The sequence below is a fragment of the Lepisma saccharinum genome, chromosome 17 (assembly GCF_977018435.1).
Source record: "Lepisma saccharinum chromosome 17, izLepSacc3.1, whole genome shotgun sequence".
Taxonomy (NCBI): domain Eukaryota; kingdom Metazoa; phylum Arthropoda; class Insecta; order Zygentoma; family Lepismatidae; genus Lepisma; species Lepisma saccharinum.
The window spans coordinates 35431990-35455817 of record NC_139245.1 but is presented as its reverse complement, the minus strand read 5'-3'; the positions used below and the strand labels follow the sequence as shown (position 1 = coordinate 35455817).

Below are 23828 nucleotides of genomic sequence, written 5' to 3'. Positions count from 1 at the left end.
CAGTGGAACAAAAACCTTTATTGCACACTGAAGTACATATTTTGAATCGTTGTTTCAAGTCAACTTTATGCAACTTTATTGGAACTGGACTTATAGTTTAGTCTCCACCAGGTATCAAACCTGGAACCTGTTGATTACAAGACGATGACATTACCACTATGCCAACTGAAGTACATATGTTGGGCTAATTTTCAACACAGTTGCCACCACCGTTCAGACAATTATCACAATGAGACAGCATGTTTTGTATCCCCCATATCCTTGAACGATGCCACCTCTGGTGATAACCAAGTGGTATATAACAGCATGTTGGACCGCAGTGTTAAAAATGCGAACAGGGTGAATCATCTGTACTCTGTAATCTGTACCCAGATAGAAAAACATTTGAGAGTATCCTTCGCCACCTGTGTGAATTTGGCAATTTTGCACCTCATGTTGTTGAAAGAGGACATCCTCGATCTACGACTCCTGTGCCAGAAGAGGAGATTCTGGATATTGTGACTGCAACTCCTGAAATCAGCACACGAAGGTTAGCAATGCAAGTGGATATTCCTCATTCCACTATCTGAAGAGTATTGCGAGAACAACAGTTGTATTCCTACCATCTGCAACATGTACAGGCATTATCACCAGCAGATTACCCTGCATGTGTCGTGTTCTGCCAATGGTTTTTGCAGCAATGTGCTACAACTCCTAACTCTCCTGGGCATCTTTGGTGTGGGTACCTTTCGTGGTACAAACGACGGGCCTCTACAGCATTGCCATCTGCCAAACCATACATGAAGTGCATATCTGCTTGTTCCTGCTTGGTGTACATGGTCTCAACAAGGCCCACTCATCAAATAGCTGGTTGTGTTCAAGAAAACCACCTGTGGAAGATAGACAAATTCCAGTGAGCACATGTTATGACAGCCTATAACTCAGAAACCAAGCATTTCCGGACCTATGTTCATATAAACTTTTTTCATTGCTAATATGTAGGGAACACGCTCTTGAAGTTATGCCACCTATTTCTGGGACACCCTGTATAAGTATTAAAAAGTAATTATAAAAACTTCTTGTATACATACATAGGCAAACACTCCCTTTGAAAGAAGGGTAGTGTGACCTACCAAACACCCACCAACCCCATCATACAAAGGCCATCCAGAAAGAAGTACCCGTTTGCGCTGTGTGGAGCGCTAGTGACGCGAGTACCCACCGCTCAAGTTCAAACTACTTCAGTTAACTGTCTCCTCAGTGTGTGTGAAGTTTCATAGCACTGTCATTGTACAGGGTGAGGCACGAACAGTTGACACATTTAATCTTTGAACAGCACCTTTATTGTAGAAGGGAAATGAATAACACCTGATACACAGGTAACTTGGTCCTTGAAAAATACACTGTACTACATCACATGTTCAATGTGTCCTCCATGGTGGCGTCCAACCTCTCCCAGGTGAGTAGATATGTTCCTGACAACTTTCCTGTACAGATCTTCATGAATTTTACCACACAACTGCACAATCCAGGCATGCATGTCCATAAGAGTTTGAGGCCGTAAAGGGAACAGTCTCACTTTCAAATAGCCCCACAGAAAAAATCGCAAGGATTTAAATCTGGGCTTAAGGGTGGCTAAAAGAATACATCATTACGGCGCTGTGTGTACCTGTGGGACATCACACGACCACCAAATATTTCTTGCAGATAATCCAGTACATTGTTCGCGGTATAAGGTGTGCATAAACCACTGGGTGTTCATTGGAAGATGAGGCACAAATTCATTCTCCAACATAGCCTTATATCAGACAGCATTAACAGTTTCATTAAATAAAAATGGTCCAATTAACCCATGACTCGAGAGAGCTACCCATATGGTCACTTTTTCCCCATGACTGTTTTTTGTTGTGCACATTGTGTGGGTTCTCTCTGGCCCAAAACCGAACATTTTGCTTATTGACAGTTCCGTTGAGATGAAAATAGGCTTCATCAGAGAACCATGTGTTGAATAAGATTTCATCTTTACCTTCCACTCATAAAGCATACTCCAATCTGCGTTGTTTGTTGTGATCCATCAGTTTTTGCAACACAGTCATTTTGTATGGGATGAGCTTCAGGTCGCTAGTGTAGTATTTCTTCATACTGTGTGGCGAGATATTCCAACTTCTCGTGCCGCTTGTCGAGTTGACTTGTTGGGGCTGCGCTGTTTTCAGGAGAATTAACTGCTGCTGCTCGTGGTTGTTTCCTTTCCACTACACTTCCTTCTTTTTAAACTGTCTGTGTAAACAAAGAATTGTGTTCCTTACTGGAGCCCACTGTGTCTGAAATATTGCCCGAAATCGTCTTTGCATCGCAGTAACACTTTTTAATTCGGTGTACAGCAGGACTGTTTTAGCACGCTGCTCAACAGATAAACGTCTGTGCTCTGCCATGATGAATCACCACCTGAAAGACACAACAAAGGGAAATAAAGAGACAATGTATACTCTGTGCGCATTTCCACAAAACAGTTGATATGTGTGCAAAAAGGTAAAATAACTTACAACACAATTTAGCCTTTTTATTCAATTGTTACATGTGTCAACTGTTTGTGCCCCACCCTGTAGTTATTGTTTCTGTGAGTGTTTACAATGTTCAAAAAAATTGAAAACGCCACCACTTGTGAAGTTAGGGCTGTGATCAGATTTCTCAATGCCAGGAATGTGTGACCATGTGATATTCACCATCAATTAAAGGAGGTCTATGGAGACAATGTTATTGATGAGTCGTCTGTTTGGTGCTGGTGTTGAAACTTTACCTGGGGGAGGGAGAATGTCTATGATGACAAACGTTCCGGGTTCCCGTCTGTCATTATGGACGAACTGCTGAGTGCAGTTGACGAATTCATCAAGAACGATCAGCGCATCACACTGAATAAAATCAGTTGTTTCACGAACAGTCCTTCAGATTTTCATATCTTCAAAAACCTAAAGGACTTTTTGGGAGGAAAGACATTTCACAGTGATGAGGAACTGAAGGAAGGGTTGACTAGTTATCTCAATGGACTGGCAGCATAAATATGAAGCTGGGTTATAAAAATTCATCACACGTTATGACAAATGCTTAAATGTACATTGTGGCTATGTAGAGAAGTAGTTTAAAGTTTGGTGTTAACAATTACAAAGTTTTGTCAAAAGAAATTAGTTAGTTTTTTTTTTAAATTAAAAAATGGGTACTACTTTCCGGATGCCCCTTGAACGGTATGTGCCAAAATATAAAGTACTGAAACTCGCGCACCTCGAACATGTTCAGTACTGTATATTTTGGTGCATACTGTATTTCAAGTTTGAATGCATGTATGTATGTATGTATGTATGTATGCATGCATGCCAGCATGAATGACACTTTCTCTCTCTCTCTCTCTCTCCTCATACTGTGACACAAATGTTCAAGGTTAGATGACCACTCACCCCCTGGAAAAGGGTAGTGCACACTACCACTGGGTATATGTAGTGTTCACCACTGCATCCATATACAGCAAGCTGAAGTTTCAGCCTACAGTTTTCAGTAGATCAATGGCTACTATATTCAGTGGTCGAACTGTACTTCTAATGTTTGCTACAGCTTTCACTGGGTCAGTGGATATTTTGCAACACCTGAATGTTTTCAGTAGCCTAATTGTAAAAGTGCTGTTTTGTCAGTGTACCTCTAATTTGCCAAAAATAATGTGGCAGAAATTAATTACCTACTCCCCAAGTGAATACATGCAGTGCTCGAAATGAGGGTGCATCCCCCAACTTGCTAAATTTTCAAAAAACATTCACCACTCAGCTGTCTCATTGTACCCATGTTAAATCACTGGAGTCAGGGGCGTATCCAAAAATAAAATTTGTAGGGGGTCCATCCAGGGGTGCCCATCTCTCAAGGCCAATAAAGCATCAGCCTCCCCCTCATAATAGTAGGAGAATGGTTATCTCGTTTTTTTGTTTTGTTATTCTTGGAATTGCAATTTCAGAATGAAATGTCTGTTGACACTTTTCAAAAGCAGTTTGAAATATTTGGCTGAACTTGAACTGTCCTAGTGTCAGGGACACAGTTTTTTTAATTATTATATTTTTTAATGCTCTAATGAATTAGGTAATGTGTGAATGTGTGTGCCGGTATGATTGAACGAAGATTCAGTAATTCGTGAAAAAGCATTTTACATTTGTATTATTATTATTTAGGTTTTTATATTCTTTGCATAGCAACTATGTATGTAGACAAATCAGAACTGAGTACAGAGTGCACCTAGCCTCGAGAGAGGAGGTAAGGTGTGGATAAGCCAGGCAAGTCACAAACTCTTCATCGTAAATCTCACAAAGTTTCTGATTCTATTTTCTGAATTAGTGAGAGCAGAGGCTAAATCGTGAAGAGGGCTCTAAATACTTTGACAGCTGAACAGTAAAACTGAAAACCTTTTCACAGATTAATAGTGGAATTAAAGTCCTCCTCTCAACTGCAGATAGATGATCACTTGCTTGGGATGGGTCACTGACAGCTCCACTTAACTGACAAGGTTGAAGAAATTTAACAAAAGCTTGAAGTGAATCATATTTTTTCTTGAAATCATGTATCACACACTGACAATAGTCAAAAACACATTCTCAACTGACATATCACTACGAAGTTTGAAACGTGAAAACTTTTAGTTGATGTTATTTTAGAATCCACAAGCTGTGCACACAGAGATAATTGTTATACACCTGCTCTAAACTGTCTCATCGAGAAGTATGGTGAATCTATCATGTAGTATTTTTTAAAGAAGCAAGATTATTTTTTTGGGGGGGGGGGCACCGGTCACATACACAAACTGAAATCTCAGGAAAAGTTGTTATTCTTCCCCCATGAGACTCGAACCTGCATGCATCCTATAGCTGGAGCCCAAAGCTTGCACCTTAGACTGCACAGCCACGGTGTGGAACAGCACTTGTACAGTAGTTACACATTAACTCTACTCTTGGCTTACTGTGTATTTTAATGTTTACACTATAAACAGCAGAAAACAGTTCTTCAGCCTGTAACTTTGCAACACATGCATGGCTAACTATGCAAGGAACTTAATGCTGAGCTTTTACTCTTACCTTTAAATTAAATAAACGTAGAGAGGACATTATTTTAAGTAAATTAATTGTAATATCATGAAAGATTTGCTGCTTTCATTCATCTTATGACTTCCTTCTTCCATAACATTCCTTACAAATCGTAACAACTTCAAAAACATACTCAAAATTCTGCTGTTAGATGAGCAATATCTGTATTCAAGCACTCATGAACAGCAGCTATCATCATATTCTCATCTCTGATCTAACTTGATTTTAACAATTATTCTAAATTTTCCTTTTTATTCCCCTCCCCTCCATATCTTGCCAACCCTTAATTATATTTTATCCTTATACTCATGTATTAATACATGCATTTTTAAAATATTTATTGTGTTGTATAATTGAGATATTGTTCTAGCATTTTTGTCTATTTTATTTTGTGTGTGTTTCCTTTATGTGTCTTTAGTATGTACAGAGTGGTTACAAAGTGGGCATACCTCTCTTTATTTTTAACACTACAATGGTTATGATTGAATTCTTGATATGGACACATATCTGATGGTTTAAGTGTCCAGAGCATTGGTATGGAGACCATCATTTTTGTAGCACAGCCTAATTCTGTTCCATGTTCTGGCAGATACCTTGCAGATTAATATGCGGTCATATACATAAAGACATCTTTCACAGCTGCTTGTAACTCTTTGTATTGCGTGATACAGGTTATTTTAGAGTCTGTCATTGATGAACCCCCAGAGATGAGGTCACGACTTCTTGGAGACCAGGCTGGGTAATCTTCAGAGCCTCTTCCAATCACGCGAATTGTGCCAGGAAATGGTGCAGAATTCGACTGTGCTACGATAATGACCGTTTCCATACCAATGCTCTGGACACTTAAACCATCAGGTATGTGTCCATATCAAGCATTCAACCATGACCATCTTAGTATCAAAATTAATAAGGGGTGGGGGTGGGGGGTATGCCCACTTTGTGACCACTCTTTATTATATGTATTCATAGAGGTACAGGCTAAACCTCAACCTTCAAAAAAGCAAGTTGCGCAGAAAGAATGCTCAGAAATCACTTGTGCGTGTAAACTCGAGGTGATAGGATCGGGTGTTTGAGTTTCGCGTTCTTGCCGGGCCATTGTTGTTTTCTACAATCTTTTGTTGAAGACCGGGTAGAAGTGCTATTTTCAATTACGTTTCACGTGAAGAATATGCCTCCTACACACTCCAAAATATATAGTAGGACACTTAAGGGACAAACACGTGAAGTTGTCGCGAACGTATTGAAATTTATGCAGGAGGAAGCCGACCAAAAGGATCTGAAGTTGCCTCTGAAGAAAGTGATGGACCGTGTTTGTGCTGCAACTGGTGTCTCTGTAAATACAATAAAATCAATTAAAAAGGAAAGTTCACAGGTTAATGCGGGAACATCCTCGTCATATAGCACGCCACGTAGAAATAGAAACCGACCGCGACCATGTACAAATATTGACATTTGCGGCATTACAATACACAAGGTAAGTTTATTAAATTAAATTGTTTTGCGTGTGTCTTTCTAGTCAGATGTCTGCTTTGTGTCACTGTCAGCCGCCGTTCCTTCGTTTACTTGCAACACTGCATAACGCGCGCTAACATCACTTGTTTCTCCTCCTCCTCCCCCACAGCTGCAGAAAGCTTTGTGTGACTCGCTTCGAGCTCGTGCATAAGAAAACCTCATAGCTGTTCCGAAAATACGCTGGCTCTACACTCACTGTGTTGATCAAAATGTTTAATACCAGCTGAACTATGCGCCCCTGAGTATATGAAGTGCTCATCACCAACCAGAACCATTTTATGATAGGACATTGTTGGACAATTTCCCCTGACATTGCCCAGCTGGTAATTCAACCTGGGTCTTCTGCATGTCACTCAGATGTCCTACTGACTAGACCGCAAATATTAAATGTATCTTAATTTTAATAATGAAATGTCTTCAGATTCAATGCATTGATGTTTTGAATCAATTTTTTTCTGCAGAATGTTTTCAACTATTGTCCATGTTACTGTAGGCATTTCATACACATTTCCTTTTTCAACTGGAATCTGACTGTAAACTTCAAATGTAAGACTTGGAATCTGCCAATAAAACCAGAACAGTGGACTTCTACCACCATTTCCCTAAAAATGAACCTGTCAAAATCACTTATTACATCTGTTATAATCATGTCAAGAATACGAGTGTTCTTCAGTCCATGGCATAACTGATTCAGTCTTCAATTTTCTTCCTAGCCATACAGTAGTTCATTAGATTTGAAGTTTGTGTAATTGAATGGTGATGTGAGACAAGAGTAATTTATTTGGTCAGTATCAAGTTTCCCAACATTTTTTCCTCTTTTCCCCATCACCTTTACAGTTTGTTCTTTTCATCACATCCTGTACAAGATATTATACACTCCTCCTCTCTTTATGAGTTATGGGAGTGTTTTCTGCTGAATAATAACAGCTGAATGCACATTTTATATACTTTTCCAGTAGTGATAGTATATAGTAAATATACTAACGTTACCTTATATGCTCCGTGAAAATCCCAATTGAAATACAGGACTACTATAAATGATCCATTCGATTTCCAAAGTATTGCACATACAGATATGGATGATACATGAAAATAACTGTAAACTCACTCAATACAGTGTTTTGAAATCGAGTGAATCATTTATAGTAGCCCTGTATTTTGTAGTCGCAGACACTTCTGTTACAAACCAGAAGTGTCCGTGACTGTACTACACATGCAAATTCTTCAAAGAACTGATGTATTCCTTCCTGGCAGGGTTTCTTTGTCTCATGAAATTTACAGAGATGGAAGAGTTCACACAAAAGGCCATTAAGTTTGATATCACATGGAATTTAAGTCAGGAGAGAATATTCTATGCTAGCTAGATTATCTGCAAAGCCTGAAACAAAAGAGACTACAATTCAGAAGAAAAATGAATTAGAAAATGTGCAAAAAATTATTTGTTTCATTAAGTTGTCTTCAGGAGTTGGAAACCTGATTTCTTAAGAGTTGGAAACCTGATTTCTTAAGAGTTGGCAACTTGCCTGGGCTTCATCAAGCACTTGTGAAGTAAAAGCCACCCACCCACACCACACATACTGGCTGCATAACATGCTGTTATATTGACGTCTAGTCTTTGAAAGCAGCATGGAATTTTCCAAGGAATGAGAAATTTTGAAACCAAAAAATTAGAGGAAAGGGAGAAACATCGGCAAAGATCACCAGTGTGGCTCAGCTGGAATTTTCCATTGGTTCCAATTGAAATTTCAATTGTATTGAATTGATTTCAATTGAAATGTATCGGATTCTATCGGATGACTAATATAATTAGCTATTGGAATGTATTGGTTTCAATCAGAATCTCTATTGAAACCAATTGGAAAATCAAGATAATTTCCAATTGGTGAATTGTATCCAATTGTAAGTTTGTATATATTGGAGAATTAATATGTTATAAATTCATTTATTGACTTAAAACATAGGTAGTTTAATTCTTGACACCACATTTCCTGTGATTTAGAAGTTCATTGGAAAAACAGCACACTTGAATTGAATTTCTTCTGAATTCTAATGTATACTACTGAAGTCAGATTCATCTTAATAAATACCTAAGAAGAACTCTTTCTAAAGAACCAATTCAACCTTAAAACAGCTAGTAGTTGGAATAAATGTTCATATTAATTCTTGATTTTTTGCAATATGGAATTTCCATGGTTATTCGTATGTGTATGTAATGTAATTGGAAAAATGAGCATTCGTTTGATCAACTAAGTTGATCTGGACAGTGTTTTGTTTGTTTATCACTTTTTCAAGTGTGGGTCAGATTCTTTGTTTAACCTAATTTGTTGCTGTTTTCGCATGTATAAAGGAAGAACAACATGTAAATTTATGATTGAAGCAGCATGTTTTTCGATTTTCTATGAGTGTGTTAAACACAATGAAGCTACAGAGTTAGAAACGTGTTCATATATTTGAAAAATTTTTGTACAACCTTAGTGACAATGAAGTTCGACCAGTCACAAATATAGGAGTGCGTTGTGAAAGAAGGAGAACACATGCATATGCTGAACATATTTTATTCAGCAGGCTACATGGAACAAAGGAAAACATAAATTTCCGCTGCAACGCAGCAACGTATGGTGTCCACACAAAATAAAACATTTTCGTCCATCTACACGTGACATTGAAGTTCGACCACTGTTAGAGGGGATCCTGTTTACCATGGTGTGACGCCGCCCCGTCGGCGAATAACTGTGGCAATGCATCGGGGCATGCTGCGGACGAGTCGTTCAAGGTATTCAACATCGATTCGGTGCCATTCCTCCTGCAGGCAGGCGATAAGAGCAGCCACTGTCGTGGGACCCCTCTGTTGCACACGTCGCTTAAGAACACACCACACATTCTCAATGGGCAAGAGGTCGGGACTCGATGGTGGCCATGGCAGAGTTCGCACGTGATGGCGAGTCAACCATTCTCTTGTCAGCCACGCTGTATGAGGCCTTGCATTGTCGTGTTGAAAGATGAGACGCCGCCTGTGGAACAGGTGCCTTCGCACTGTGGGAAGATGCCGCTCCAGTATGCGTGTATAGGCGTGTGCATTCACAATGCCCTCACAGACGTGTAGTGGGCCAACCCCAGATGCCGTCATGCATCCCCATACCATCACTGACGCAGGTTTCTGTACCCGACGTGCATAACATTTTGTTTCATTCTGTTCCTCCTTCCGACAAATGACTGTTTTCCGTATTTTCCCGTACACAACATTGAAAATGGATTCGTCCGTCCACAAAACCCTGTTCCACTGCCGAAATGTCCATCCCCGGTACATTCGTGCCCACCGTAGTCGATTGCCTTTGTTCAACATGGAAAGGGAGGGTTTATGTTTCGCCTTGTACACTCGGTAACCGCATCGCTGTAGGTAACGGCGAATGGTTCTCGTTGACACTTCAATGTGAAAGCGTTCACGAGTCCACAGTCGTAATTCGGCCACAGAAACATGATTGTTGGTCTGGATATAGCGCCTAAATATCCGTAGGTCACTCACGCTCAGCAGGCGTTTTCGACCGGGGGCCTTACCTGGCTCTGTAGTGCCCGTATTTTGGTGGTGTTTGATGATGCAGTGGACGGTTGACTTGGGTAAGTCCAGTTGGCGCCCTATTTCCTGTTCACTGAGTCCATCCCGTTGCAACTCCACCACTCTTCTCCTCACGGTGTTGTCAATAGGTTTGCCCCTGGCCATGGTGATGATGCACTGTGGTTCCTTGGTGCACAGCATGGGCTTATATACGGCGGACTCCCTTATTGTGTCCGTGACGTCATGCTTCCGTCGAATGCGCCACTATCTGGAATTTTCCGTATGGGTCTGGTGCCTGGTCGAAGTTCAATGTCACGCGTATAGTTCCCCGTTTTCGTTCTTTACGTGACCTTGGGTGCAACATGCTGGGATCACGATTCTTGCCTGCTCACACGCCTTCTCTTACACACATGCGTCACTTCTGCGGGTCACCCATTCCACCGCCTATGCCTCTGTGCATTTAATCGCGTATTCCTTTCTGGTCGAACTTCATTGTCACCAAGGTTGTATGTCAAAGTTTTTCTAAGTTACAAATTCCACATGCTTTACCAGAGATTTATTTTAGTTGTTTTTTATGATTTCTCCATTGCATTTACAGTTCTATAAATAAGAATTTTTCACAAATAAAATATTGAAAACAATAAAATACTTTTCCAATAGAAACCAATTCAAATTGACCAATCGGTTCCAATAGTGTGTCTAAAAACTCACATTGGCTATCGGAACCAATTGGAAAAATTTGCATATGCTCAGCAAGATTTGAATAATATGAGATTGGCTTTTGTAACAAATTAGTAAATATATGTAAACATGAAATTTTAAGGTTGAGAATTTAGAATGAAGTAGGAAAATTTCCCTCTGAGCCAGGAACATCACCATTTCAATGAACATTTGTAGAAAAGTAGAAAAATAAAACATTAACTGCTACAAACAAAATGAAAGGTGTGACTGCAGCTAAAAATGCACTTTGATATTGTTAGATAACCAAGGTTTTGAACACATCAAAATGCCACTGATTCAAGTTATCGTTGTCAATGAGGGAGCTTACAGGCCACTGACAACTGATACGGGCCTTTTCAGTCAGTAAAAACAATGCACTGCATTGTGCAAGCAACAAACCAATGCCACACAATGCAATTCAATCAGGAAATAGCCCATTGCGAGTGACATGCAAGTGACAAGCAACACGTGCAGATTGGCGTGTCACTTCGAAGGTTGCATGTATTTTTTAACCCTTCGTCGATCACACCTGGAAAAGTAACACAATCGGTGATGCATAATATGCGAGATACAATTATGGTTTTACTAACATATTCATGATTACTTTTTAGTTTTGACTTTATTTTATTTTAGTCCTACATATAATGATTCTTAAACATCTTTAAAACATTTCTTTAGCCTACATATGATATTTATTGTCACTTTACAAACATTATTTATGTGTGTATCTCTGCTGTTTACTGTTCTTCACATCACATTCAAGTTCAGTCTCTGAATTAACTTCTCTTTCCGCAACATTATTACAATCCAAATGGTCCACTCTGTCTGCAGACTTTGCTATATCTAACCTAAATGATATCGGTTGCTCTGTTTCTCACAAACAGCCTTAAAAGCCTAGACATGAAGGGGCACGAGATGTAGACTGTGGTCATCTGTATTCAGATAAAGACAGGAAGAAGCTACTGAGAAGCTTAGAGCTGTATGGTTAATCTTTTCCGATAATATAAACAATTTTAGCTGCATGTATCTCAGGGATACAGTGTGACCAATGTAGGGTTAAGGTTCATTTCCAAGTGGCAAGTGATCCACATTGCTCGTAGTTTGTCACTTGTCACTTCGGTCTGAAAACTTCCTAAAACTTTTAATGGAGTGCATATTTAATGATGTGTAACTTTTGAAATGTTATCAGGTTCAGCCTTTGGTCCGAATGTGAGAAAATGGATGAACACTGAGAAAGTTGCAAACCTCGGGCAGTGTTTTGTTGCAATAAACCCTGAATGTTTTGCACCTGGGTTTGATGGCAGATTAAGTGATATGCTTGACTTCCTAAGGAATATGGAACCAGTAAGTATTTTCTTATTGCAATGTGAACTTTATCTCATGAATTAAAACAAAATATAGTGTAAATTAAAATCATTTTTAAGACCTAACATTCCACAAGTGCAACTGAAAACCTTTGTAGTCAGAGTTTATTATCACTTGTAAATAAAGGAACTAGGTCATTGTTTGAATGAAAATTCAGTCTACTGTTTACAGTAGATAAATAGGTGTTTTGAAACACCTACTGTTTTCAGTTCTTATGCTAGTGTTTTTAGTAACATGATTGTACAGGTAATGCCTATTATTGTTTTCAGTATCCCAGATAGCAAGGTAGACTTACCTCAAATCCACATTAAATTTGCAATGCAAGTAACGGGAACTTGCAGGAAAATTTCAGAGCAAGTCTGTAAATTTGCAGCAAATTGAAAGCAAAGGTACCAATTACCAACATTTGAAATTGCAGTAAGTTCTAACTGTAACCTGCAGCTAACTTGCACGATAAGTCTCAAGGCTTGCTGCAAGTAACATGAAACTTGTAAGGCAAGTGTTAAAGTCTCAAGGGCTTGCTACAAGTTAACCTTAAACTTGCAAGGCAGGTGTTGAAACTTGCAGCAAGTTGACCACAATCTTGCTGGGCAACTAACCCCAGCAGTTGGTGGGCCCGAATAAGGTAAAGAAATAGTAGGAAAAAAATGGTGTATCAGAGAAAATTAAACGAATAGTTACACATACTTATTAGAAAATGTGGTTTCTAATGAGTGGGCATTAATACTGAGGCTTAGAAATTTAGGGTCGAGGAATCTTAAGACCATTATTAAACAATAGTGTACTCTTAAAGAAAAATTAAGTTTTTTCAACCCAACAAAAGTTCATGTAATCTTTTTGATTGGAAGTCAAATATACTTAATATACTAAATAAATTTTGTGTTATCTACCTCACAGTAGATTGAAATTACAGGAATAGTCATACTACATCATCCAAGAAACAGAGGGGCTGCATTATTTCTTATATAATTGAACTATCCAATTTTGTTCTCTAGCAAATTCTTATTATTAACACTCCCACATACTTTATATGTTAGTTATGTTACCTCTATGTGTCTGGAGATAAATTGGAAATGAATAAATTATGTGCAGTTGTTTTTAATCTGTTGTATGAAATCATATTTATATTCTATGTAATTTAGTTTCTGAACTACAGATATAATATAATATAAGGGGGCAGAGAACATTGGTGCCATGGAAGTTGGAATTTTTCCAATACAGTGATTTTGGGTGAGTCCGGACACACACTATATATATATTTATTTCATATCCATCAAAACAATAAACCAGCAAGATGGAATTATGTTTTGCTTCCGCAGGCTGAACATTCATCAAGGTTTTTGCCTCCCTTAATCAGAGGGTCTGCGCATGCCAAAAGGATTTAAAAAAAAAAGTAAAAAAGACACTTTAACATTTCAATAATACAAACGAATTAATGCACAACTGTGATTTATCATTAAAAACACAGGTTATAGGATCATAAAACAATTCTATAACTTTTCCTGGACAAGGTACCATTACTTTATTATTATTAATCAACCTTGCAAATTCATATACAAGGCAGAAAACTTAGATCATGTGTAAAAACAGCATCATCCACTTGAATTTAGGGATGCAAGTGGCCGAAGATCAGTAGAATCTGGTGAAAGAAACACACACTGTCAAGTTGTACATACAGAGGCATTGGGATAGCTACAGTGCTTTTCACGGTCAAGTTGTCCATGGAACAGTGGCTATCGTGCTGGGAAGTAAGAGCTCTTATACCAGTAAACTGAATGCAACATCCATGTAACTGCAACCACTAGCTATGTAATGAAATAAGCTCGTACAATTACATTGACAGTTACAATTAAAATGAGCATGTACCTTGTTTTAAGAGGAATTGGAAATGATGTCCTTCTGCATCCACACATTTACGGCATCTTTGTAGAAAATTTTTCACTGACACATATAAATTCCTCTTTGGAAATTGTTTCAATAGCTCTCCTAATATTTTATTTTAATTCTTCTAATGTATGACTTCAGGTTTAAAAGCTTGGTAGCTCACCCCGCAGACATCATGCAAATATCTATTTCTTGTGCAAGGCGCGAAGGGATTTTTGAGGAGTATGTTCCAATCGTGCTCCAACATTGTAGTTTATCCTCGGTAAGAACACACCATTTCTGCCTTTGTTTCTTATCAAGAACACACCCTGTTTCCCTAAATTTGTTCACAAGTTTACGAATACTGTATTTGTGTGAAACAGGAATATCTGGGAATTCTGCTGCAAAACACCTTCTAAGTTCCCTACAAGAATTCATAATGACATAAGAGTCATACATTTTTAAAATGTATTTATAGCATGGCATTATTAAACTGCAGAAAGCACCAGTAATACATAAACTAAAACAAAACAATCTAAAACACTTTTTTAACACCTTAACACTTCACAAACACCTACAAACTGGACACCAGCTATCTGGATCCTGAAGCACTGATGCATACAGCTGTGGGTCTGTCTAAATGCCGGCAGATGCGGTCTTACTTCCTGGCACAGTAGCTGCCACTCCACGGCCAACTCGACCGTGAAAAGCACTTTATTGTTTATGGATGACGTGACCGATGTAGCTGTAAAAATATCAGCTTTGAGTGTGTTTACCTAGGGAAAAAAGTACTGGGGTAGAAGTCTGTCACTGCAGCACTGAATGAAACCACACTGCTTGTTGTTGCTTGAAATACACTTGCATATATTAGAATATTTAAATGTTCCATAGAAACTGATTGCGGAATAGTGAACAAATTTTTAAGTGTGTAGCTGCATTGTGTTAACATATTATTCAACAACCAATCATACATGATTGATTGATTTCGTTTTACTTTCCTTTTCTGCCACTTTTAGCTAATCATGGTTGATAATATGATATTCATGAAGGGACACTCATAAAGAATGCCCAGGTTGGAATTTGTACCTGGAACCCCTGGCATCATAGTACACTATAACCACTCTGCCAATGGGTGCAGAAGAAAATTAAAGGGTGTGCAAGCACTCCTGGTACCATCCATGGTGAAAATTGTTTGTTAAATGACAAGAGAAATCAAAAAGTTGTATATTCATTATGTGTGAAGTGAAGTTTTTGATTTTTTTTCTTTCAGACTGATCCATCCTTACCTGTTCAAGTGGCAGGTGACCCAGAAAGAGCACATGAAGAGCAAGTGAAGGAGAAAGGTGGAATAAAGTACCATGAGAATCAACTGAAAGCATGTGTAAGTTCATATGATGTAAAAATAGGTGTTGGAGGGTTCAAAGTTAAAGTACATGAAGCCCCCCTTTTTTTTTTACCTATTTTGTACTAACACTGTCATGCTTTAATGAAAACTACGTAGTTTTCTGTGAAATAGTGGAACAAAGTTGATAGTTTAAATTTTACCTGCCAGATGGCAGCAGTTCTCATTCTGATTGTTCTTTAGTAGTATACTGTAATAGGCCAAGTCCATTTTCTCTTTGTTGTGCTCCTGAGTCTTTGCAAGACTATGTAACTTGCAGGAAAAAAATACTTACATATGATTAATGTGAGGGACATTCTATTAACTGCCTGAAATTACATGGTTGAAAATAAAAAAGAATTACTTCTTCGTTGAGAAACAATTTTGCAAGGAAAAGAGGCTTAAGAGCTGTGTAGAATTTCTAGGTAAGATGCAGGAAGAATATCTTTACATGTCTCCCATCCATCACTACTACTTCACAAACCTTCCTTGTTTGCATGCTCAGCAATGACAAAATAATGAAAGTTTTAATGAGTGTAAACATAACAACTTCCAATCTGATTCAGCTTATCATATCTTAAAAAAATTAACAATAATTAGTAAACATGATTTGTTTGAGTTTCTCTAAGTATTGCTTAATTTTTTTAAAGTTATGTTTTGCTTTTCTGTCACTTTTGACTAATTGCAATGATGAGAATGAATGATGATTAGACGAAACCCATGGCTGAGCTGCGATTCAAACCCAGAACCTTCTATGATGGGATTGCGAGGAGTTTCTCTAAGCCATTCATGTTAGTTTTTGAATACAATAAATAACAGCCTTGGTGGCTGAGTGTGTTTAGTGCTGGACTCACGATCTGGCCACTATTAGTCCCAAGTTTTAGTCTTAGCATGGGCATTTCTGAGTGAGTATCTGTTTCCTCGGATTCATGCTCGTTGTCATGATTAGCTAAAGGGAGAGGATGAATGAAGAAAATGCAATAAATAACACTATCAGATTGTATGATATATATGTTATTCAAAGATAACCAATAGATTAATTGAAATTCAAACATGATTATTAATTCAGTTGTCTCACACTGTGGTTGTGTGGTCTAAAGCATCAGGCTTGCGGCTTGAGCTACGGGGTGTGCACTGGTTTGAGTATCCTCGGAAGAAGTGTAATAACTTTTCTCCTGAAATTTTGGTCAGTGGTCACACCATTGTGAGGAACTTTGGGAGCTACAAATAAGTAGCATAACCCTGTCACGGAAACCTACAACAATGACTAGTCGCTCGTCATGCTGACCACACATCACCCTGTAACAGGTTGGATGATTGGCCACCTCTGCTGAGCCACTTGTAAGTGAGGCCGGTCATCAGTAGGTAAGCCCTGCTCCTTACGGGCTGTTGCACCGTGGTTATTTATTAATTTAGTTAAAGTTTAGAGAATCTATGGTTAATTTTAGTATTTCAACTTTTACTTCCCTTACCCTAAATTTAGCAGTCATGAACTTTACGAGGGTCACTATTTATATTTTGAGCCTAACAATGAAAAAAACAGGAATTTGACATTGAAAACTGCTTTATTGTTTTTCGAAGTATTCTCCTTTATGGTCAATACACTTTTGCATTCGTTCGAACCATTTGTCAAAGCAGTTTTTCCAATCTTCTTGAGACACCTCCATAAATTGTTTTTTGAACGCATCAACGGCGTCTTCCGCCGACGAAAATCGTTGTCCACGCAATTTATTCTTGACATTCGGGAACAAGAAGAAGTCATTGGGTGCCAAATCAGGACTGTACAGCGGATGACCCATCAATTCGATTTTTTGACTGTTCATAAAGTCGGTTGTTAGACGAGATGCATCACAGCTGGCATTGTCTTGATGAAGAATGATCCGACGGCGTTTGTTTGTTTTCCGTATTTGACCGAAGACCTTTGGCAAACAAATTGTTGTGTACCATTCAGAGTTGACCATTCTACGTTCCTCTAAAGGCACAGTTGCCACATGACCAGTTTTCCCGAAAAAACAGGCGACCATTTGTTTCGATGTGCTTCGAGCGCGAACAACTTTTGTTGGATTGGGTTCATCTTGAAACACCCATACAGTCGACCACTGAAGCACCACGATTGTATTTATTGAACATTTGTTTGCACCAATTGACGCGAGCGTATTTTTGAGTTTTTGTCAAATTGTGTCGGATCCAACAAGAACATACCTTTCTCACAGCTAAATGATCATGTAATATTTTATATATGCTGGTGGAACTAATGCCTATGGTTGCCACAATCTCACAGTATGTCACATGACGATCTTGCAGTATTAGGTTTTGCACAGCATCAATGTTTTCTTGAACAACAACTGATTTTGGACGACCTTCGCGAATCTCGTCGGTGAGCGAATGGCGGCAATGATTAAATTCGTTATACCAGCGTTTCACAGTGGCAAAGGATGGGGCTTCATTGCCAAATGTGGAAGTAAGTTGATCGATGCACTCTTGTCTTGATAATCCACATCGAAAATCGTAAAAAATTATCGCACGAAAATGTTCACGAGTTAATTCCATTTTATTGTTGTCGCGCAATCTCCAAGGCAACATAAACAACACAAATGAAGCTATTGACAAAACATTTGAAGTACATTATGGTCAATAATGCCAGACAATTCCGTGCAAATGTCAAATCGCGCCTAACTTCAATCAGTGTTGCCAAGGCTCAAAATATAAATAGTGGCCCTCATATTTACTTTAACTCTGAATACTCCAATTTTATCAATGTAAGTATTGAATATTGTTCTAAAGCATCCTGTTATATTTAACTTGCTATGACTATAAGTTTTATTATAGTTCTAAAAAAAAACAGCTTATTGACATTGTAATGTGTGACAAATAGTATTGTCACCACTGTTGACTTCTAATTTGGAATAAACAAATAGACATTGTAAATTACAACACACGCAACACTCAACTTCCATGTTCAGAGAAACATTTGTCACCTGCATTTTAAACCATATTTAAGCCTTAAGAAATGGAATTAGAAACAAAATTTGGATTTCATTTCACAATTTTACACATTCAATTTGTTTCACAATTGTATACATTTTCTTTATTTATTGTTTCCTTTCTCAGGATGAGCTGGCCAAAGAACTCGGCATCTCACCCATGAAGCCAATAAGCTAACAACTCCACTTAGTCGAGGAACTGCAAGTACATATTTTTAACACTCCACCGTTTACATAAAGTTATTGCTGAATTAACTGTATAATTTTGAAGAAAATAAATCTTTATTTTCATAACAAGCTTAGTTATTTTAATTACAAAGGTCAGGTGCGTCGCCTGACAATGTTCGCATAAGCACGTGAACACTCATGTATATGTTTTAAATTATGTACATATTAAATGCATGCACGAGCGCGCGCACACGCACACACACACACACACACACACACACACACACACACACACACACCACACACACACACACACACACACACACACATATTTATTCGAAAAAGAAATTCTTTGATGTTCAAGTATATACACACAATTTACTCTGACACGACGTCTTTCACGTCTGATAACTTTTTTAGATAGTTGGTAACACTGACTCCCACAGTGTTCCACAGATTGCATTGAACACAATTACTAAGCGTGTCGCATCAAACTGACAGTTAAGAGGCTGTTGGCCACTATACCCCGAAAATGTTCACTGCGCTGTGCAAACGCGAGCCCTGTTGCAAGCGGCAATACTTCTTGCATTCGGCACCAGAGTGCAGCATATACAAGGCATGTCTAAGGGGACTCGAGATGGTCTGCGCTATATAGTTGCATATGTAGAATTTAATTTTAATTATTTTTCTTGATATTGTTATTAAGTGCATTTTGTGTCGGTGTGTAGCATTCAATTACTTGACCCACAGTGAGAATTTTATTTTCTGTGTAATATCTAGAACTCAATTATAGGCATCAGCAGGTCATCCTTCAGGAGCGAGTTCATGTGCAAATGTATCTTTTGCAAACAAGACTACTTACTGATTTGCCAGAATAAGTGGCTAAAGAACACACATTAAACATGCACTTTCTTTAGCCACTTATTAGGGCAAATCAGTAAGTAGTCTTGTTTGCAATAGATACATTTAAAAATATATAAATATATCTAAAAGAGAATTGTTATTCTTTTTTCATTGGACAGTTCTTGTAATTGATCAATTCACGTGAATGCATGGATGGGCAAAGGACACATCCTGGAAGTTTGTTACCATTTTGCACATATACAAGCATCTCGCTTCCAAAAGACTGCTTCTGGAACGATTCATTTTGTTCAATGCATAAGATCAAGGATGGTAAATATGTTTGATTGATTGATTTGGTGTTTTAAGTCTACTTTATGCACAGTAAAACTAATCGGGACTGGACCTACAGTTTTTAAGTGGGATTCGAATCACTATGTGCCTCCACCGGGTATCGAACCCAGGACCCCTCAATTACAAGGCAACGACGGGTAAACATGTTAATGACAACTATGAACAGATGTTACTATATGCTTTAAATCAGTTGTTTCCAAAGTGTGTGCCGCGGCACCCTGGGGCAACGTGATTGACTTCCAGGGGCGCTGGTTGACTTACAGGGGTGCTGCAAAATGTTCTAGTATTTTCACTTAATTGTTAGTCAATGTTATGAATGTTTCAAATATGCGCTTATTTAGTACATTTTTACATATGAAATGTTTCTGTAGTTGAAATACGTGTTTAATTTTTAACTTGAGGCATCAAATCTTACAAGTAACTGAGCATTGCAAGTGTTAGAGAGGGCTACATTCTGGGCACCGTGGAAAAATCTTGAAACACTAAGGGCGACGTGAAGCAAAGAAGTTTGGGAACCCTTGCTTTAAATGGTCGAAAATCAATCTCCCTGAACCATGGCAAAATGATGCTAGGAGGAAAAATACGAAACACGAGGGAAGAAGGAATATGAGCAATGTCACATTGACTGACACTTCAATCATAAGCATCGTAATGGAGTTATTGTGAGCGGGGGGACATTCTGTATAATACCTAAATATCTTAATACACAAAATACATTTTTTTTGGACTGGATGCGTCCTCCCCTCTGTCCCGCTAACGATGCACATGCTTTCAGTGCTGAATGAATGTTGTTAGTTAACATGTAGTTGGTGTAATAGAAAGTAGATTAAGAAGTATGGTAGTCTTGCGTTGTACATACCTGAGATTGCTTGTTATACTAAATAGTTTGCACTAGCCATTACTAATTGTAAATTACGTAATTAAAAGGGTGTTAATTGAATAAAAAATCTTGTATTACTTCAAATATAGCATGATTTTGGGGGGAAATTGTTGAAAATATGTTGAACTTGTTATTCTTACTTTTTAATTAAAGATGAAGTTACAAGGGAGAGGAGTAAATCTCCATTGAGTACCTAGGTATAAAAAAATTATTGTGAACACCTGTATGTGAACCGCACTGACAAAGGTGTAACTTAAATGTAAGTTATCTGATGAGTATTCATATTAAGTTTTTCAACTTTTAACCACTGTCTTAAGTTCCTATCTACCCACGTTATAGAGACTGTCTCTGTCCTCAGAAGTAGCGTTCTTATTGTAAGTAGTCCAAATAGGGATACAAACTCTCTCGTATTTCCTGGTATCTCTCGTATTAGAGCTTGCTTGCTTTTATTTTTCCTTTCCTTTCTGCTCCTGCATTGCCATTCTATTTCTCCTGTATTTTTCATAAACAACCAAGATTGTGAAATTTCAGCTCATTCTAAGTTTGGCGAGCTATACATAACTTCAAGTCGACTGCAAGATCTTACACGTTTAACTTTTGGTGGGCGGATGTGACGTCATATCTTGCAGTATAGTTGATTGATGCTTAATTCTGCAGCAGCAGTTATGTTAGGACTGAGAAAGATGCAAATTTGCAAAATTTTATTCTCTATTTTGATTTGTACAGTGTGTTTTAAAAGTCCTGCAGGATTCTAAAAAGCTATATCTTTAAAGCAATAGTTTATTACAACGAAATATTGTTTTTTAGACAGAGAAAATTTAAAATTTTGTTCTGCCCACACTGCTGAATGATGTGCGTGCAGGTGATCAGGTGATCACGTGATTTCAAGATGGCGTCATTGCAGGAAAAAGCTCTGTGCGTGCAATGGCTTGCTGAGTTAAAATCTTGTGTTTTGGTGCAGAGAAGGTTCCAAACAACATTTGGAAAAACATCTCCAGCGGAGACAAGTATCCTGAGATGGTACGAAAAATTTTCACAACAAAAGTGATTCACAACATTCCAGATGAATACCGTCAGAATGCAATTCTTGGATTCCAACGAAGATTGCAAGAGTGTTTGGACATGAATGGTGCCCCGCTGGGATTATTATATAAAATGTAAATTGTTTCTTTTGCTCAATACCATCCATTGCATAAACATTTGCTGGAGTGATGCTATGCCATTAAAAATTTCACAAAATTTGTAACGACTAAATCTCCCTTAAATTAATCACTAAAGTTAGTCACCGTAATCTCTGAAAACATAAGTTTTGGGTAGTTGTCGATATGATATGATGTAAACCAAGTGCCTGAGAGGATTATTTTTCGGTGGCCAAAGCCCTACGTTGTCTAGTCTGGATAAGATCTGTTTTGAAGTGTAAAATGCCAGGAGAATTATCTTTACATTTGCCCAGGCCCCACCATGTCAGAGTTGATACAGGTGGTAATCAACATAAAATTTATGTTAAATCTCCTTTAGAGCTGCTTCACGTTGCACAAAGCTCACTGACATGCCACCCACATCTCCATGAAAACAGGAAGTTGATAGACCGTTCAACAATTTCAAGCAAGCATTCTATGCTGAAGTAAAAAGGATCTCAAACCACTAGTGTCCACACCCCTGATGTGTGGATGCAGTTTGATTCAAAAAGAAGGGTCATACTGAACAAATTATCCATTACACAAGACAAATGGTGTGACATTTCGTGTGCTGTTGTATTTTATCCATCACTGAACTATAGGTGCATTTGAAATAACACTAGTTAAGCGAACACAGAATTATGATTTATGTGACAATCCACACACCAGTATTCTCCCATGTTACCTGGTTTGTCACCAGTAAATCATTTTTTTTCACATGTATAGAATTTGCCAGAATATTTAAGTAGCTGGGCTTCTGTTTTTGTTTTTTCTTGTATGTCTGCATTGGCCTGTATTTCTATTATATCTAATTAATATGCAATAAACGTATACAATAAATAAGAATTGTTGTAGTAAACAACATAATAAAATAATAACAAATTACTGACTCAATTATATTCAACAATAATTTTATTCACCCTAAAAATGTATTTTGTTTTCCTGAACTGAAATCTGAAGCTGTAGGAAGGAAGGAAGAACTATTATCGATGCCCTCCTTGAGTTGAAAACAATGCAAGCATTTAAATGCCTTACACCTTGTTCCATGGCAGTTGGAGGTGCTTTATTGTTAATTTATTAAAATCGGAATTGCGAGGTGAAGCGAACGATGAAAAGAGAAGACAAAGTGCTATTTATTCAATAAAAGAATAAATGGGTAAAAATATCCACACAAGTTTTTGTGAATTTTTGCGTAAATGTTTGACATGAGAAATAATTTTTACTTCTTTCAGGCCCCTTAGGCTTAGAGCCCACCCACCTGTAAGTTACGCCCCTGATTTGAAGTATCCATTCAAATTATAACATTTAACGAGATTTTTTTTTTAAAAAATAATGTTTCAATTTTATTGCCCACGCAAATTAACCTTTTCCATCTGTTTTCTGACTTCTATTATTGCAACGCGAGGCTGCTTCAGGTGCAAGGCCTCGGCCATTGCCCACTTCACCCACCCCTTGCTACACCACTGTATAACACTTTTTATTAAGAAGAATGAGCATTACTTGTATGAAATAATTTAGTATGGACTTTAAACATACAAAGATATGCATTAATTGATAGAAATAATGTCTGTCATTTGTATTAGTAGATTAATTGCAATTAAAAATAAAGATGATGAAAAGGAAGTGGCAGGAAGCATCAGGAGTCTGGTGTTACTAAAAAACATCTCGGTCAGAATGCATAGTGATATGTAAGAAATTGTTTTTATCTTCATATGTAAGTGCACAATTTTCATCTTTTAATTCACTATATAATTGATTTTTAATAGGAATGAAGCAAAATATGGATTTTACTTTTCTCAAATGCTTTATTATGGAGAACACTAAGGCTTCAAATTTGTTTTTACATTTTTACAAAGTATAGGTAATTTCTAGCAACTGTATAATGTGCATTGAGGATCTATAAATATTAACTTCAAGTGAGATTATGTTTACAGTATGTT

At 37.8% G+C, this 23828-nt stretch overlaps 1 protein-coding gene across 1 annotated transcript in view; it reads left to right on the top strand.

Moving 5' to 3' along the window:
* LOC146001266 (putative oxidoreductase YjmC) overlaps positions 1-18765 on the top strand; it is a 103148-nt gene extending 84383 nt beyond the window's left edge. Inside the window, exons 7-9 of the mRNA XM_083138572.1 lie at positions 12065-12219; positions 15374-15484; positions 18596-18765. Of these exons, the coding sequence (XP_082994698.1) occupies positions 12065-12219; positions 15374-15484; positions 18596-18646 (317 nt within the window). The 3' untranslated portion in view covers positions 18647-18765. The remainder of the gene's footprint in view (positions 1-12064; positions 12220-15373; positions 15485-18595) is intronic.
* Positions 18766-23828: the final 5063 nt, after the last annotated feature.